At 44.1% G+C, this 19,824-nt stretch overlaps 1 protein-coding gene across 1 annotated transcript in view; it reads right to left on the reverse strand.

The window, feature by feature from the left end:
* Window positions 1-19,824, reverse strand: part of Greb1l (GREB1 like retinoic acid receptor coactivator) — a 239,450-nt gene that overhangs the window by 69,164 nt on the left and 150,462 nt on the right. The window contains exons 6-7 of the mRNA XM_060377680.1: window positions 19,287-19,463; window positions 17,301-17,423 (exon numbers count right to left, since the gene is read on the reverse strand). Coding sequence (XP_060233663.1) covers window positions 17,301-17,423; window positions 19,287-19,463 — 300 coding nt within the window. The remainder of the gene's footprint in view (window positions 1-17,300; window positions 17,424-19,286; window positions 19,464-19,824) is intronic.

The following is a 19,824-nucleotide window of genomic DNA, read 5'->3' on the forward strand; positions in this document are numbered from 1 at the left end:
GCATGGGTGAGCTGAGAAACGGCAGAAGGAGGGTTTGTTCTTCCCTGGAACTATTTAGATGTTTTAGGAAGGTCCGTTTCTATGCATTCAGGTTTGATTATTTTTTTATTTAAAAATATGTACTAGGAATTAGTGTATGTTTTGATGCTATTGTAAGCACTGCAATTAGTACACTTGATCCTTGTAATACTTTAGCACTTTAGGTCAACTCAGATGGCCTATCACTGGGAAATCTACACTTTATATCCAAACTATGTGCATAGTTCCTTCAAAAACATTTTAATGAGATATACCTATCTCTGTACAGAGGAGTTTCTTGTGTGTGTATGTGCATGTGCCTATATGTATTCATATGTGTATGAACACCTATGTTCAGAAGTAGGCACTCGTGTGTGTGAGTGTGTGCATGTGTGTGAGTGTGTGTGTGTAGGACAGAGGTCATGTCAAGCATCTTCTTCAGTTACTCTCTGAGTGGATTTAAGGCCTGTCCCACAGGAATTGCTAGGGAGCTCATAGGGCCTAAGCACGAACCTACTGACATTTTGGAAAAGGGACACAGAATCAGACTGAGATCTATGTTTGTGTCTCTCTGCCCACAGATCAGCGAGGCTCTGAGTCCTCACCAGAGACCCTCCTTTGTGCAGCGGACAGTGGTTAACATAGACACTCACAACTGGCCAAAGGGCAGAGAATAAGTGGTTATGGAGTAGTCGGCCACAAACGGGACAGCTGTTTCCATGCCTCTCTTCCAGGCTCAGGGAGTATCATGGGAGGGAGGTTGGGGAGAGCTGGAGTGAAGCAGTGTCTTGTAGATACAATAGGACTCATGAACCCACAGCAGCTACAGACACATGGATCTGCAAAGGATCGGGGCAGTCATGGCTCCAGCATGATGGGGAGGGGCTGGTGAGCTCCCACCTCCACTGAGGAACTGTGGACAACTGATGGCTGCTAGGCAGAGTCAGTGGCTTTCCAGCTGTGGCCCCAGCTAGGTCTGCACACTCCAGGGAACAGCCTCGGAACCGTGAGCAAATGGGCGGGGCTAATAGGACTCAGCAAGTCCTTAAGGGGAAGAAAGGGATATGAGGGTGGGAGGAGCCAGGGGGTGAGGAGCACCCTCAAGGGGAGGGGAGGGGAGGAGCGGGAGATGCTGGGGATCAAAACACACTGTGTGCATATACTGAATTAGCAAAGACTTCGTGAAAATATGGTATTTTAAAAGGGTGTGGAAGCAGGAGAGACGGCTCAGTAGACAAAGTAGATACCTAACAAACGCGAAGATCCCCAGTACTCACCCAAAGAGTTGAACTCACTGGCATGCACACAGTAAAATACTACTGCACTGTTATAAAGCATGCAATCTCTAAATTTATTGATTATAGTTAGTACGATCATTCAGATTTAAATTATGTTTATAAAAGTAACTACGAATAAACTGCTCCGAAGAAGTAAAAGCCTATACTGTGAAATGTTTAAAAAAACTAAGTGAACGGGAGATAGCAAGTGCACATGGGTCGGAAGACTTAGTGATGCCAGGATGGCTCAGCTGAAGGTCTGCTGCACTCTGCAGCAGTATTCCAACAGGCTTCTTCCAGAAACTGGCAAGCCAGTCCTGACATCCACAGAGGAACACAAGGGACTCAGGGCAACTGGTATAATCTATGCCAATAGCAAAGCTAGAGAGCTTACTTTTCCATGTCAGAACCTCATACAAAGCTATCAGCACTATACACACAGATAAGCCAAATAGCATTTAAAGTTTATATAAACCCTTTCAGCTCATGATCAGTTGAACGTTGAAAGGAGTGTTAAGAAAATCCACTGGATAAGAAAACATTTTCTTCAGCCATTACTTTGGGGATAACTTTATAGCCCTATACAATGGTCCTCAACTGTCATACCACATATAAAAATTAAATTAAAATGAATTTAAATGTAATAGTTAGGATTTCTGTGAGTTTGAGGCCAGCTGGATTATACTGAGAGTTCCGGGCTAGCTGGGGTGACCTAGTGAGATGCTGTCTCTAACACTGAGTAAGAGCTACACATAGTAGCTAGAGCTATAACCCTCTCAGAAAACAGAAGTGATGCCCATGATCTTGGGTTAAACAATCGTTTCTTAGGAATGAGCCAAGAACATTAGCAGCAAGAGAAATCAAAAGACAAATGAGATGGATTTGATGGATTCACTGGAAGACAAAAGATAAATGACTTGAATTTCATGAAAACAGAAACAAACTTTGTGCGTCAAAGGACACAATCGTGAGAGCGAGTGAACTGGGTGTGGTAGCGCATGCTTTTAACCCAGCATGGGAGGCAGAGGCAGGCGGATCTCGGTGAGTTTGGGGCCAGCCTGGTCTACAGAGAGACTTCCAGGACAGCCAGGGCTCCATGAATAAACCCTCTCTCAAACCAACCAAACCAAACCAAACCAAAAACCAACCAAACAAAAAAGATCTATGCCCCAAATCTTTGAAGTTCTCAGAAATCTGTAATAAAACACAACTAGCTTAAGGTGGCCAAATTAATTTCTTAACACACACACACATACACACACACACACACACACACACACACATACACACACGGATCAATAAGCATAGGAAGAACTGCTAAATATAACTAGAGACTAGGGGAATACAAATCAGAGCTGCAGTGAGATGCTGCTTCCTCAGAGAACAGTGGAATAAAACAGGAAGCAGCACTGGCAAGGACCCGGAGATACTGGAGCCCTCAGTCATCGCTTGTCCAAGAACAGAAAGGAGCAGGCTTGTTGGCAAATGGTTCCTCCAGTTCGCCCAGGCATGAAATGAGAGAGTGTGAAAACACACGTTAATGCAAAGGAACCGCTACACATGTTCAGAGCGGAATTATCTTCATTCGGTTGGTTGCTGGCTGAGAATTGAGCATGCTGCCCATAAAGTCCTCCAGTGAGCCCCAGGTATCCCTATACGTCTCCCAATGTTAACATGGATACCCACTAACTGATAAGAGAGAAACAAATTTTAGCTTGTTGAGACAATGGGATAGCATCCATCAGTGAAAGGAAATGGATCAACAGCGCGTGCTACAAATGAGTCAAATGAAAGAAGGCAGCTGGCAAGTGTCAATAAAGAGTCCGGAGTCCAGAGTTAGCAGAAACAGAGGCCGATTTGGAGCTGTTCCTGGGTGAGAAGGGGTCTAAGCTCTGAGTGTGCGGTTTCTTCTCAGGGTGAAGATACTCTGTTGTGCATGGTGGTGCACTGGGGCAGGAGGACAAGGAGTTCCAGGGAAGCCTGCGCTTTATGTGAGATCATGTACCAATAACTCACTACACCTAGGATGTAGTGTCTGAATTATATAAGGGCTACAAGGGCTGGAGAGACGGCTCACAGGTTCACAGCACTGGCTGCTCTTCCAGAGGTCCCGAGTTCAATGCCCAGCAACCACATGGTGGCTCACAGCCATCTAGAGTGAGATCCAGTGCCCTCTTCTGACATGCAGGCATACATGCACACAGAACATTGTATACATAATTGATAAATAAATCTTAAAGAAAAAAAAAGAGTTACAAGCTGGGTGTGGTGGTGCATGGCTGCAATCCCAGCACTCAGGGAGGCAGAAGCAGAGGCAGGCAGATCTCTGTGAGCTTCAGGTCAGCCTGGTCTACAAAATGAGTCCAGGACAGCCAATGCTACATAGAGAAACCCTGTCTCGAGAAACTGTAAATAAATACACAGCGAGCTAGATAAATAAATGTTACACCTCAATATCAATAATACCGTGATTCAAAATGCTGCAAGCACTTCTACAATATAAATAAACCTTAAAAAGAAAAAAATGCTGTAAGTAAAATCGTAAGGCAGAGGAGCCATGTGTAAGTGACAGCACAGACACTAGAAAGAAAACAGCTACTGCTCGTTGCCCGGTGTCTCGATGTGCAGCAGGGGCTGCAGTGGACAGCGCAGTGGGCTCCCTGTCTTGGAGAAAGTCTCCTGCATGTCCACTTCTGGCTTTTCCAGCATTTCGTCTCTGGGCCTTCTTCAAGGCCATCACAACCCCTGAATGCCGTAAAGCAGTCTAGAAATGCAGGGGAGTGTAATTTGTCTCGGGGCAGGCAGCCCTCAGTTAGTTAATGCCTCAGCGATAGAACCCACGAGGGCCTTCGGTTTGCTTCTTCCTGAATCTGACAGACAAAGAGCTTGGGTTTTAAGAATCACAGAGAAAGCACTCGCTCACACTGGATTACTCCTGCTTCTAGAAATCACCTCCCAAATAAAATCTAATACTCAAGTTCTTACCTTAGGCTCTGATTCATAGCTACAATTTAAAAAAGAAAAAGGCAAGACATAAAACAGACGTTACAGAAAAGCTGAAGAGCCTCAGTGTCGATGAGGGAGAAGTAAGTAAAAACCACGCTCGGACATCATTTTTCCCTATCAGAATGACAAGAATCCAAAGGTTCCCAGAATAAACTCTGTTAGCATCTTCACAAATACAAACTGCCATGATACACTGGTCCCACCTCCCTCAAGACCGGATCTATGGAAATTATGTATGAGTACATATTTAGCCCAGCAATTTTGGGACAATGTTATGTAAATAAATAATATTATGTTAGCCAGGCAGTGGTGGCACACACCTTTAATACCAGCACTAGAGGCAGAGGCAGGTGGATCTCTGTGAGTTTAAGGCCAGCCTGGTCTACAAAGTGAGTTCAGTCTCAGGACAGCCAGGGCTACATAGAGAAACTCTGTCTCAAGAAAACCAAAAAGGAAGAAAGAAACAAACAAAAAGATGAGTTTATGTTACTCATTGCTGAATTGTTTGGAAGCAATGTGAACACCCTCTGGTACTGGGTCAGGCTGAAGAATCATACTCTGAGGGCACGAGAACATACTTCACCACCACAAACCAGGGAGGAACCACCACCACCACCAAACCAGCAAGAAAGCTCTCTGTCCAGAAAGACCTCTCAGACACAGCGATACGACACAGAGAGATGCAGGCAGTGCACGGCCTGTTGCCTTTGGAGGGAGCAAGAAGCAGCTGTATCTTTGTTTGATCAAAGAACATCTAGGAAGACATTTTCTGTGTCAGTGTAAACAAATATCTGGCAGAAGCAACTTAAGGAGAGCAAAGGTTTATTTTGGCTCATGGCTTCAGTTCATCATGTGAAGTTCAAAGAAACTAATTTACAGTGACTATTTGCTTGTAGGCAGGCTTATGTTTCCACCTCACAGTTCAGCGTCAGAGGAGGTCAGGACAGGAACTCAAACAGGGCAGAAGCCTTGAGGCAGGACCTGATGCAGAGGCCACGGAGGGGTGCTGCAGAATGGCTTGCTCCTCATGGCTTGCTCAGCCTGCTTTCTTATGGAACCCTGCACCATCACCTCAGGGACGGCACCGCCCACACTGATCACTAATTAAGAAAATGTCTTACAGGCTGGCCTACAGCCCGATCTTCTAGAGCCATTTTCTCCATTGAGGCTACCTCCTTTCTGATGATTCCAGCTTGTGTCAAGTTGACATAAAGCTAGCCAGTACAACAGGTATTCTCAAAAATGTTAAACATTTCAAAATAGTATAATAAATTGTGTTAATAAAGATAAAAATGCTTACATGTAAGTTGATGAATGGCACCTGAAGTGTTTATTAAACATGTAAAGTGAAAGTTTACTTCCGTGATTTGTTTATTTTTATTTTATGTGTATGTGTGTGTGTGTGTGTGCATGTATGTTTGTATATCACGCTTATGGTGGTGCTGGAGGAGGCCAGCAGAGGGATTCAGATTCCCTGGAACTAGAGTTACAGGCGGTTGTGAGTTCCTGATGTGGGTGTATGGAACTGAACCCAGGACTGCTGGAAGACTGTTGCATATTTTCTGATTGCTGAGCCACTCTCTAGCCTCTGATTTTAATGTTCTGACTTACATTATTTATTGTGTGGCACATACCACAGGTCAGAGGCCAGCTCATAGGAGTCAGTTCTCTCTGACTTGACCTAGAATGTCAGGTTGTCAGGCTGGACAGTAAGCACCTTTACCGGCTGAGCCAGCTCACACAGCAATTTTATCATCATCATCATCATCATCATCATCATCATCATCATCCTCCTCCTCCTCCTCCTCCTCCTCATTATTGGTTTTTCAAGACATGGTTTCTCTGGGTAGCCTTGGCTGTCCTGGACTCTTTTAGTATGCCAGGCTGGCCTCGAACTCACAGTAATCTGGCTGCCTCTGCCGCCTTGAGTGCTGCGATTAAAGGTGTATGCCACTACGGCCCAGCTTCACATAGTGGTTTTAAAAGGCAAGATACCATTCCAATATAGTTGTTTCTGTAAGTTATCAATGATCTAATTCCCAAATCCAAGAGACGAGTTCTTGCTCCTTTCACCCTGAACCCTACTGATGCTTCTATTGCTTTGTTTGTTTGTTTTTTGAGACAGGGCTTCTCTGTGTAACCCTGGCTGTCCTGGAACTCTTTTTGTAGACCATGTTGGCCTTGAATTTAGAGATACACCTGCCTCTGCCCCGAAAGTGCTGGGATTAAAGGTTTGCGCCATCGCCACCTGCCCTCTATATGCTTATTAAACAATTACTTTTTGAGCGCTCCTCATGGGTCAAGAACTTTGCTTGGGCCCATGGGTAAACAGTAAACATAGAACATAGTAAACAGTAAACATACAGGCTTACTCCAGCAGCAGGTGGGAACAAATACAGAGACCCACAGCCAGACATCACACAGAGAGAGAGGGACTTGGAACACACAACTCTAAATGCTACGTCTTCATCACGTCCTGCTGCAGAAAGAATGTTTGGAGTCAGAGTGGATGGAGGACACCAGGAGGACGAGGCCTTCTAAACCACCTTGAGTAAAGGTCATATGCACTCATACAGACTGAAGCATCACACACGGGGCCTGCACAGGTCTGCACCAGGTCCCCTGCAGATATACTATAGCTTAGTGTTTTTATCGGTCTCCTGAGTGTGTGGAGAAATGGCTCTCTTATTCTTGTGTCTTCTGTTGGGCTCTTTTCCTTTTGTTGGTTTGCCTTGTCCAACTTTGATTTGATGTTTTTGTTTCAGCTTATTATATTTTATTTTGTTGTGTTTTGTTACCTATTAGAAGTCTACTCTTTTCTAATACGAGACATGAAGGAAGCGGGTCCAGATGGGAGGGGAGGTAGAGAGGAACTGAGAGGCGCAGAGGGAGTGGAAGCTCTGATCAGAATATGCCGTATTAGAAAAGAATATTTATCAAAAACGGGCTGGGAAGAGCCATACTTGTATCTTTATCATCTTCAAGGTTCCTGGTGTCTCTTTCTAATTTCTCTCACCTGTTTTCCCTCTGTCTCTCTACCCACAAACCATTAGTGACCTGCCTTTTGCCAAGGTACCCTGAATTGTCTAGAGTTTATATTAATAGAATCATAACACATTATATTTTGGGGGGCCTAGATGCTTTAGCTCCCCAGAGTTCTTTTGCAGACACCAACAACTCTTTGATGGGTACCATCACATTACGTGTACAGGAACAATTAGCTGACTGTGTTTAGACGTCTGAGTTGTCTCCAGCTTGGGGATATCACAAACAAAGTTGCCATGGACCCTGCACACAAATGTTTTTATGTTCTTCTCTCTTGAATAAACAATACATATGCTTAACAAGCAGTTAAAAACTACTTGCTTTTTTTCCCCTAAAAGTTTTCCCATCTTATGCAATGTATTAAAGTTATTATTTTTTTTTCCAAGACAGGGTTTCTCTGTGTAGCCCTGGCTGTCCTGGAACTCACTCCCCTTTTCTCCATCTAAACCCTCTCATACACTCCTCCTTGCTCTCTTTCAAATTTATGGGTTTAGTCTTTCATTGCATGCATACATGTAGGCTCACATATGCCCTGAAATACAGCTAGCTCGGTGTGTGGAATGTTGCTTGTGCACTGTGCATCTTCAGGGCTGACCATCTGGTATTGGACAGTCAACTGGTGTGCTCTTCCCTGGGGAAGACGATTTCTCTAGCTCTCAGCCTTCCTGAGTTGCCAGCAGTTCTCTGTGTTGGGTTAGCGGCCTCGTGGTCTCACCCCCATCTACTGTGGCATGTCTGTCCATGTCCTTGTTCAGCTCATGGCCAGGCAGTCATGTTGGCGAGACTTTATGGGACATTTGATTGTTTATTTATTTTAATTTTTTATATCTTATTTTATAATTATTATCACAATTTATTCAATTTGTATCCTGGCTGTGGCCCCCTCCCTCATCTCCTCCCAATCCCACCCTTCCTCCCTCTTCTTCCCTTATACCCCTCCCCTAGTCCACTGATAGAGGAGGTCCTCCTCCCCTTCTTTCTGACCCTAGCCTGTCAGGTCTCATCAGGACTGGTTGCATTTTGATTTTTTTTTTTTTAAAGAAAATTATTTCCATTCTTACTTGTATGTGTGTGTGTGTGAGCACATGCCACACGTGCAGGATGAAATAGCTGTGTCTGTCTTACATTTTGTTATCATTCATCCTCCTTTACCATTTAGCCGCCACACCCTCTCAGCCCTCTACCACTGGCCCCTTCTTCCCACAGACTGTACTCCGTTTGCTTTCATGTCACATGAACTCCGCTCCCTAATCTTTTAGAGCTCATCTTTCTCATGGTCCTGCTCTACATCAACACATGCACAGACGAAACACACACTTATGTTGGTTTGATTTGCATTTCCCTAGTGATGAAAAAGATGTCGAACACCTTTTCATACTGCTAAAATGTTATCTGCACACTGCTCTGGGTCCTTCCCTTCATTTCTCCCTTCTTCTTCCCTTCCCTCTCTTCCTCCACGCCTTTGAATTGAGCTGTCTTTCTGAGTTGCACAGGCTGGCACTGAACTTGTGATCCTCCTGTCTTTGCCTCCTGAGTGGCTGGAATTATGAGCTTATGTTTACTTTAAACTGGAAAGTAAACTTTAACATAAACTGACTGTTTACTTTCTTATTGTTGAATTTTGAAAGAGACTTATTTATCTTAGAGGGCTTTTTTTTGGACAAGATTTCTCTGTATAGCCCTGTCCTGGAAATCATTCTGTAGACCAGGCTGGCCTCAAATTCACAGAGATCTGCCTTTCTCTGCCCGAGTGCTGGAATTAAAGGTATGTACCACCACTGCCTGGCCCCTACATGGGAGTTTTAAATATGCTTTACAAAGATTTTTTTTCCAGGCTTTGGCTTCTCTTTCTTTTCTCTTAATAGCATTGGTTAGGGGCCAGGGAGATAGCTCCGTCGCTAAAATGCTTGCTTTGCAAGGATGGGTTCCATCTCTAGAGCTCACGTGTCTTTTGTTTTAAAGAAAGAAAGAAAAACAAGCTGAGTGTGATGGGAACACAAAGCCAGACAGATCTGCAGGAGCCTGCTGGTCAGCGGAAGCCTGCTTAGAGGGCACCAGGCCAGTGAGAACCGTCTCAGCAAATGAGGTGGCTGACACTCAAGGTCCTCCCTCCGCCTTTATTCCCATGTATGTGACGAATGCTGAGAAGAACCCAGTAAAATGCAGACATCTTTTATATATTTAGTTTCATTCTGAAAAGTTCTGAATATTTAAACTGTGAAAATATGTGGTAAAAAAAAAAAAACCCAAGGAGAGCAACAGAACGAGAAATTTGAACACAGGGGTCTTCCCAGAGACTCATACTCCAACCAGGTACCAGGCATGGAGATAACCTAGAACCCCTGCACAGATGTAGCCCATGGCAGTTTAGTGTCCAAGTGGTTTCCATAGTAATGGGAAGAGGGACTGCCTCTGACATAATCTGATTGGCCTGCTCTTTGATCACCTCCCCCTGAGGGGGAGCAGCCTTACCAGGCCACAGAAGATGACAATGCAGCCACTCCTGATGAGATCTGATAGACTAAGATCAGAAGGAAGGAGAGGAGGACCTCCCCTATCAGTGGACTTGGGGAGGGGCATGCATGAAGAAGGGAGAGGGAGGGTGGGACCGGGAGGGGAGGAGGGAGGGGCTTATGGGGGGATACAAAGTGAATAAAGTGCAATTAATAAAAATTAAAAAAAAATCTTATTTTTTCATGAAAAGGCTCTGACTTGTTCTTCGGTACACGCCTCTCTGTGTTCCTCTAGACCAGCGGTTCTCAACCTTCTTAATGTTGTGACCCCTCAATGCTGTTCCCCAGGCTATGGTGACCCCCCAACTATGAGATGATTTTCACTGCTACTTTATAACGCTAATTTGCTACTGTTCTGAGTCTTAACGTAAGAGTCTGATACGCACACTCTGGCCTGTGAAAGGGTTGCGACCCATAAACCCGCAGGTTGAGAACTGCTGACCTAGACTCTCTTTTGAAATTATACAATACAATTAAGTAAGACTTTCAATTTGAACTGTTGAACGTTTTCAAAATGCATAGTGTTAAAAAAAATACAAAGATACAAATTCTACCCCCTAGGAGTTTACAGCAGAAAGAAGGAAAGAGGCTTAGGGGTGGGCAGATATGCTAGCCAAAGCGTAACCACATTTGAAGAAAGTCCCTGGGCAGGGACGGACATTTGGCACAGATGGGGACAAGTCTAAAGCATATTGGGAAGAGCATGCTACCTGTTAGTCAGCTGACTGATGCTTTCTAGACAGCTGTCAAAGGACAGAGGGGTTCACACGGTAGGGGACTGGAAGCCGAGTGACGAATCTGTGAGGAAAGGGGCCTCAGTTGGACGCAGCCTGTCATGAACCATTCAGAACACTCAAACAGCAGCAGAGCCTTAGACAGGAGACACAGCAAGAGGTTAAGCAGTCTGGGACTCGAGGCAGAGGCAGGCAGATCTCTGAGGTCAAGGCCAATCTGGTCTACAAAGCAAGTTCCAGGACGGCCAGAGCTACGCAGAGATCCCCTGTCTAGAAACCCAGTGCCCCCAGAAAAAGTATAGGGTAGAAACAAGGCATATCCAGGTCTGCTCGGGGCTGCTGTAGCAACCTCACATTTTTTGTTGTTTGCATGCATGTGCGTGTCCAATGCATGTGTGTATGAGAGAGCGGCACATATGGAAGTCACAAGATGACCTTGGATGTCAGTCTTCCGCTTGGTTTTGAGACAGGGTCTCTCTCCATTCACAGCTGTGCATGCCAACCCAGCTGGCTCCTGTCTCTCCTTGTCATCTTCCCATAGGGGCATGTGAGCTACAGACGTGTGTGTTAATGCATCTGGCCTTTACACTGGCTCTGGGGCTCCAAAGTCAGGTCTTCAGGCATGCTCGTAACCATTTTTACCTCTTGCGCTACCTCCCCAGTCCCTTCCCCAATCTTACACTTTAGGGAACACCCACTCGAAGGTTCCAGACCACAGCACTGTTATGGCAGGCGACAGCAACCGTACAGTTGCTTCCTGGCCGCTGTACAGCGAGCAGCTGTGGCTCCAGCAGGTCGTCCTCACCAGGATGTTCTGTCTCATCATAGGCCACAAACAACCATCAGCTGGCCAGACTGTAAGTTCTGAAACCACAAGCCAAAAGGAACCTTTGCTCTCTGTAAGTTGGTTGTCTCAGGCATTTGTTACAGAAATTATCTTTTTTTTTTTCCTTTTTTCCAGAGCTGAGGACCAAACCCAGGACCTTGCATTTGCTAGACAAGTGCTCTACCACTGAGCTAAATCCCCAACCCCCTCAGAAATTATCAATGGAAAGCTGATTAACACAAGCACTGTCCAGGCCAGTGGAGAAACACCAAAACCCAAACACTGTCAGCAACCAGTAGCTTCCTTTTCCCCTTTCCTAGCCCATCTCCTTCCTTCTGCTTAGGCATACTCATGGTGCCTCGCATGCAAGCCTGAGTGGTTGACATCTGTCCTTTTTCCAATGAAACAATACCGATAGACTCTTTTACGAATGACTTTTTTTTCGTTCGTCTTGTCTGAGACTCAGTTTAGTGTTGGACAGACGGAGCTGTTTGCTCATTCTCAGCTCCACATATACCTCACCATATACATTTCCTTCCATTACGTTGCTGACGAACACTGGGGTCGCTTCCAGCTTAGTCACTTGTGAGCAGCATTTGTGAAGAAGAGTCATGAAGACATATCCTGCAAGAATTTCTTTAGGGAATAGCTAATGATACAATGCACACACTTTCTACTCCATTATTCAAAAAATGACTTGCAAATTACCATTGACCAACAGTTTCTATTCTGAATACTTAAAAGTTTTGCTTGTGTGTGCTAGCTTGTCTGTGTGTGCACCACGTGCTCACAGGCACCTGCAGAAACCAGGCAAGGGTGCCAGCTCCCCTGGAACCTGAGTAACGGGTGGTGGTTAGCCACGTGCCTCTAGGTGCTGGGAACGGAATCTGGATCCTCTGTAAGATGAGCAAGTATTCTTAACCTCTGAGCCATCTCCAATCTCATAATTAACGCTTTACCAACAGTGTCTTTTGTTTGTTTGTTTTTGAAATTTTGCCAACATTGTTTCCGTTCCCATACTTGAAATTACTGTGACTTTGCTAGATACATAATAGCTTCTCCTGTTTTGTTTTGTTTTTTCCAGTTCTTTTTTTTTTTTTTTCCTTTTTTGTTTTGTTTTGGTTTTGAGACAGGGTTTCTCTGTGTAGCCCTGGCTGTCCTGAAACTCACTTTGTAGACCAGGCTGGCCTTGAACTCAGAGATCTGCCTGCCTTTGCCCCTAAATGCCCTGAATGCTGGGACTAAAGGCGTGCGCCACCCTGTTTTTAATGTAGTGTTCCTGATCACCACAGTGGGTAATTATCTTTCCATGTGATTGTTAACTATTTAGGTTTCTTGTTTTACGAGGTGCCTATTAATATAATTTATCATATCCTTTTATTGATTTGTTTTTTTCCTATTAATTCATAGGCATTATTTTTCTTTGAAACTAGCTCTCTATCAATTTTACATATTCCCGTTGCTTCCTAATTTCTGGCATGGTTGTTGCTGGCATCTTTTAGTTACACTAATGAGATTTAAGAACAAAATGCAGAGAAGAGTTTTTCTGGACAAAAAAGGAACAAACTGAAAGTTATAGACAAGAAACGTGCATGAGTGTGCATATGTGTGTGTATGTTTGAGAATGTGTGTATGTATGTGTGTGTGAATGTGTGTATGAGAATGTATTAGTTCATGTCTGTATGTGTGTATTTGTATGTATGTGATATTTTAAAAGGAAATTTGTGCCATTAAAGAGAAGCCACGCATCCAATACTAGAGCAACAGGAAATGCACTTAAATGCATCTTGGGAATCAGCCAGACCCTACCATCACAGGCTGCAAAGCATAGAATTATAAACTCATTTGGGAAGAAATTGCTCCTAGGATGCCCTGCTCCCAGAAGGATTCCCAGGGAAGTATTTTCCTGGGTTCTCTTCCCCAAGTACCCAGAGGCCGCTGATTCAAGGGGGGCTAGGTAGCTACTACTTAAGCTAGTAGCCACTTTGTCATCCGTATAGTCCTGGGTTTTCAGGCATAAAAAATGCAATGGTTACTGGCGTCCTAGTAATTTCTACTGAGACTCCAGAGAGAAGCCTGTGGGTCCCGGCAATGGGTAGCGGGTTTGGACCCCCTGCAGTAGGCCTCGGAGATGATGATATAGAAAGCTATGAGGGTAAAAACACCTGCTGGCAATAGAGACTCCAGAATGTTAGAGGCACCAAACACAGAGTGTCTGCCAAGGAAAGCTGAAAGCAACCAGACGCGGACTCAATCCATGACGAAGCCGTGTGGCTTGCAAACCAGGGCCATAAGGCAGTGTTGCACAAACCTGGGGCTTACATGCTGGCATTGCACACCGGGCAAGGAGCTGCACGTGTCAGGGTTTGCCTCACTGTGTCGCAGGCTTTCTTTGGCCGAATGCCTTTCTATGGTCCTGTGCTTCCCTTTCGGGACGGGAATGTTCTCTCTGTGCCACCGAGTTTTAAAAGTATGTGATTTATTTTGATTTTAGAAGGGCTCATGGCTGATTATCTTGGAAATTTGGAACTTGGGAAGAACATTAGAACTGTTCAGCTTATGGGAGCTCTTGAACTGCACGTCATTCGATATTCAGAGCCGGCCATGAACCTTTCGGGGAGGTCAGTGACAGAATGCTAGGGCTTGAATCTGAAAGGCCTCCCACAGGTAGGTGGCACTGTTTGGTGAGTCGTTTGAACTCTGGAGAGTGAGCCTTGAGCGAGGGAAATAGGTCATACTCTCTGCTTCCTGGTTGGCCACGCAATAAAAATAGCTCTCCTTGTCCATATATTCCTGCTGCTGCGATAGTCTGTCTAACCATATGAGGCCGAGCAATCATAGACAGAACCCTTTAAAACCAGACCAAAATAAACCTTTCCTCCATTAAATAAAATGATCTGGAACAACTGGAGCCGCATATCAGAAGATCCACTCAGAACCTCACCTCATACCACACATAGGAATCAACACAAAATGGCTCCTGGATTTCACTTCAAGAGTTAGAACAACGAAGTTTTTAGAAACAAAAGAAACATGGACACTTCGAGAGTTTGGGTTAGCACATGTTTCTTTATCTGTTCTTGAGTTCTTGTCCTGATTAAATACAGTGCGTATGTGTGAGAGACAAGTGTATACAATGTAGGTGGCCACAGATACAGCCACTTTCAATGGTGAAAGAGTCCACTGGGATTGGCGACCAGAATCTAAGTGATCAGTGACGCAAAAATGTTGCATGAAAATATGTAGGGGGTGCAGCAAGTCAGAAGGGCCAAAGCTTGATGGGTGGTACTCAAGACGGAACCATGCAGGCCTTAAATGAATCCCTTCTTCCAATACTGCACAACGAATACTCACATTTACGGCGAAGAACCCTGGACTGCCAGCAGTCCAGGTATCTATAGAGAGGCGAATCTTAGTTTATCAGAAAAACAAGATATAATAATGTTCACCATAAGCCAGACATGGTGGCACACGCTTTTAATCCCAGGGAGGCAGAGGCAGGTAAATCTCTGTGAGTTTCAGGCCACCCTGGCCTACAAAGGGAGTCCATACCAGCCAGGATGACAAGAGAAACTCTGCCCCTAAAAACAAAGCAAACAAACAAGTTTGCCATGATACCATAATGCCACCATGGACTTCTTACAGCTTGTTACATTCAGTCTGTGTCAGAAGAAGTAATGGTTGGTATGTGCACACACATGAGTGGATCTGTATGGAAGTCTTCCTTGTGGCACCTTCTAGAGAACCATTTTCTTCTGGCAAACCATCTGAATTGCACCCAAATCTGCTCTCAGTGAACCTCAGGGTCAGATTACCCCTTCCACCCCCACACAGAAACACTGAAATAATGTTTGGCCACTTGTGTTTACTGAGTCAGTCGGTGACCTTCTCTCCCTTCCTACTTCTGCCTCCTCACGGCACTGGGGGACCCCAGGCTTGGTAAAAGACTCCTTTCTCTTTTCAGAACGACAACAAAAAATTGTTTTCAAAATATATTTCCTGGTATGATTAATCTTAGTGCTTATGACATATTAATATTTTTCCTTATTCTCAGGGGACAGCTTGTTAGTTATCCATCTAGCCTGCCTTGTAGGAAAGCTAGCGTTGCTTACTGTTTTTTAATCCCTTCTACAAGTGGCTTTAAATCATGGGGGTTGTTAGGGAAGAACTGGAACTGATAAGATTCTTAGAATATAATCAACACTTGATAGCATTTATTGGAATGAAGTAAATGTCAGTTTTTAACACCGTAGTTAAAGTTTCCATTTGATTATCTCCAAGGCCTCAGGGCAGATAGCATGCCATAAAAAACCATCAAATCACTAAAATAATATTCTAGGATAGCCATGCAGACACGCTGCTGATGTAATGAAGACTGGTCTTTCAATGCCAGGAGCTACACACCAACTTTTTCCTTTCTTGAATAGCTAGTGACATGATGTTCTTTCATTTCTTTTAGAAAGAAATGGTCTGTCATCTTAGGTAATAGGCTCTGTCAAAATATACTAGACAGCTTAAAAGTTAGACCTTGTTATTTAGGATGAGGCAGATTTTGCCGAATAAGGGCAAGATACGTTCTGCTGACATTTGCCTTGTTATACTTGTATTTCTGTGTACATACTCTAATACTCACTTGCATCTTGTTAAAAGTACAGTTTACCAGATCGTGAGAAGTACACCTAAAACCCGAAAGCAGCGTGGTACGTGGCTATGAAGACTCCCCCAATGTCAAGGACATAAGAAGTTAACATATCAGATGGCTAAAACAGTACCAACAAAGGTGCTGGAAAAGAATTCATACACTCTTTTGAAGTACTTTTCTTATTGCCTAAGACGTAGGCAAAAAGACCTATGTTACTCCTGAGGAATTTTCTCAAATAGTCAATAGCTCATCAGCCTTCGGCATTGGCCACTTTGTTCCCCCGCAGTCCCTCCCTGACCTCGGGTCCCGGCCAGTGTTGTATAAGGGAAGAGCTTTTAAAAAGCTGGCCTCTTACCCAGTTTGTTCCCATCAAATCGGCCAGCCATTCCTAAGCACTAAGGTTTTTATCTGGTTATTTGTAACTGAGCTCATGTAGCATTGAAAACTAGATCCTGGCTTCATCCCCTGCGACTCACAGTCTACCCAGGAACCTTGTTCATGCAGCTAGCGTGCTGTTCTCTTCAGTCATCCAAGGGGCTTTGGGGGTTGTTTGTTTTTTCTTTTTTCTTTTCTTTTTAGAGGGCCTTGTTTTCCTGGTGGCCTCCATCCCCTCTGGCCCTTATGCCCTTTTCACCTTCTCTTCCATGGGGTTCGCTGATGTCTCAGGGGAGGGCTCTGAGTCATCTCAGGGTTTAAATAGAGTTCTGTTCTAGGAGTCTAGTCTTCATGAGTGTGCCCCAGTGTATGCTGCCCTGTGGCTGTGCTTTCCCATCTCTGCATGCTCTGCATGTCCAAGTCCCCCGGCGCCATCCTACGCTTTGCCTGAATCTTGTGCCAACTGTCAGTTCTTTGCTCCACTCTGGTAGGACTGTTGAGACCTATCCCTGGTTCCCCAGAGAATTACTGTGTCTATCTGAGTTCTGATTTTAATAGTAACTCAAGTTGGTATTTTTATTTTGTTCCTTATTTTTCAGGACAGGTTTTCTCTGTGTAGTCTTGGCTGTCCTGGGCTCGCTTTGTAGACCAAGCTGACCTCAAACTCATAGCAATCCACCTGCCTCTGCCTCATGAGTGCTAGGATTACAGGTGTGCACCACCACACCCGGCTTTCAAGTGGTATCTTAATAGTACTTAAATATTAATTCATTTGAAAACATCTTGCCTGAAGCAGCTAAGCAAGTTTAAAGCTACTTCATAAATACATGTCTGTCCTCGCAGTATCATGAAACTGCTTCATACCTGTCTGACTGAAGCCTGCTTTGTATCCGTTAGCTGTTCCGTTTTCTGGAGCCACAGCTGATGACACTGAAGAGATAGGTTTAGTGGAGTGGCAAATAGCAGAAGATTGTCGGCTTCTACATTCTAGGAGGGAGGAAAACATGTGATATGAAGGAGACGGTTTTTATTTTAACAGGCAATAGGGGCACAAACAGTAAGATCTCAGAGACAAGTTTCTGCCTCTTGAATGGTAGCATCTTTGCTAATTACTGCCTCTAACGGCCTGTTCAGACTAGTGAACAGTCTTCCTACACCAGGTGTGATGCTTAAGGCAAAGAGCAATCACAATTTTATGGCCCACAGATAAGTTCCCACACGAAAAGTGTTGGTAACCAGCACAGTCTTGCTGGTTTTATGGGTAAGACAGAGGCTAAAATGTCAATAATTTATAAAGACATATTAGGCCTTTTTGATACCAGGTAACTTCTTGTTCATAATTTATTTAAATGCATAATAGTAACTTTGAAACCACCCATGCTGCTTTCAGACTTTTCTACTCAATCTTAATGAATATTCAAAGAGGAGAAATAAAAACTGTATACATAGAAGAGAAAAATTAGAAGCAAATGATTATCATTACTTTTTATTAAATGACATAGGTAAGTGGTATTCAAAGCAATTATTAATAATGCCATGGCAAGCTTTGCCTTAAGGATGTGATATTAATAGGGTTCTGAAGCTACTTTAAAAAAATGGCCTGTGGGGTAGTTCAGAGGGTAAAGCTGCTTACCACCAAGCCTGGCATAGAAGTTCAGTCCCTGGGACCACACAGTGAAGGGAGGCAACAGATTCCCACAGGTTTTTTTTCTTGGCTTCCACATGTGCTGTGGCTGCACACACACACACACACACACAAGCACACAAAAACACACACATACACAGGTACACACAAACACACACAAGCGCATGCCTACACACAAACACGCACACACGTGTGCACACACACAAACATGCACACACACATCAACCAATTCACGTGAAAGTGTTCACTAGAAAGTGAAACTTCTTGAGCACCAAGGGTATTTATGCAAGCAAAACAAAAGCCAAACAAAACAGTTAAAGGCTAGAGAGTCGCTGCTTATCTTGGTTTGCCCTTTATTTAGGGTTTATGGCATTGGAAAAGATTTTCCAGGGGAAAATTGTTTAGACTTTGCCAGGATAAAGAGCTGGGAGTGATATTCTTAAGATTCAGCCCTTGCAAGATTTAAGCTCTGATGACAATGGCTTGGGACCTGTAGCTTCATTTCCTGTGCCTTTATATAATGTCACCTCAGATGCAGCCAAGAGGAATTAGGGTGGAGGACGCAGAGACAAATGTGCTACTGCAATTAGGATTTATTATGCTATCCCATAGTCAAGTAAAAAAAAAAAATCTGTGTAGGCAAGAACAGTAAAGACAATTATTTTATGGAGAAAAAAAAACTGCATTAGGATAAAGCTGTGGCAATTACTACCAAGCACATGAAGATGCGGCTTGCTACAGATTGTCGAGCTAAGTTGTTGCTAATTCCAAAGGAACAAAACTGTCCACCCAGTCACTCACTTCCACAGGCATCCAGAAGACCGCATTGCTACTTGGGGTATGTTTTGGTAAAATAAAAATAGAAAAATGTAATTGCTGATGATTACTAACAAACTGAAATAAAGCAACGGGAACATTTTACTCTCAGGTTCTCTCTATGAAGACATCCAGAGATGCACTGCCCAGCCCCGGGGCCGCATGCCTTCTCTGGAGAAAAAACAAGAGCCTTGCACTTTACTAACTTTCCTCTACTCAAACGCTTCACTTAATTATAACAAGGGGCAAGTCAAGCGACCTACCGGGGGCTTCACATTTTTGAGCGGCCTTTTGAACTTGAGCTATTTATCTGTTCCACACCTGTCCTCTGAGCGCCGCACGGGTCACTCGCCAGCACCGCAGAGCCCCCTCCGCCGGAGTCTGATTACCTTTCCAGCAGATGAGAGGCCCCTTTGAGAGCACGCCCTGGGAGGTTCTGACTAGGTAGTACTTTAAGTGCTTCTGCTTCTTTGGCTGGGTGGTAAGCTTCAAGTTAATGTGGTTGGAAAATTCTGTGAAATAGCGAAATCCTCTTTCTCCACAACCGATACAGTTTCCGGAAAACCCTGAAAAGGGGAAAAGCCGATGTTACTAGTGGCCTTGTAAGTTGATACTGTACTTCTAAATGTAAAAAGTATAAGAAACATTTACAGTCTATGAGCCAACAGTCTCGACTTTTAGGAAATACTGTTTTCGGCAGAGTCTTCCCGATCCCCATCCTTACCTTTTGTTTTTAAATTCTTTAGACACAATTGCAAAGAAACCAATGCTTATATAAGCTAGTACTCAGTTCAAAAAGGAAAGTTAAGATTGCTCCAATGCTGTTTTCTAACATGAAATTCACAGTCAAGGTATTACAACAGAAGAATCATTTCTATAACAGAACAAGGCTGGGCATAAGTTAAATGCCACTATACCAGGAGAACG

This window comes from Meriones unguiculatus, chromosome 2 (assembly GCF_030254825.1).
Source record: "Meriones unguiculatus strain TT.TT164.6M chromosome 2, Bangor_MerUng_6.1, whole genome shotgun sequence".
In the NCBI taxonomy this organism is placed as follows: domain Eukaryota; kingdom Metazoa; phylum Chordata; class Mammalia; order Rodentia; family Muridae; genus Meriones; species Meriones unguiculatus.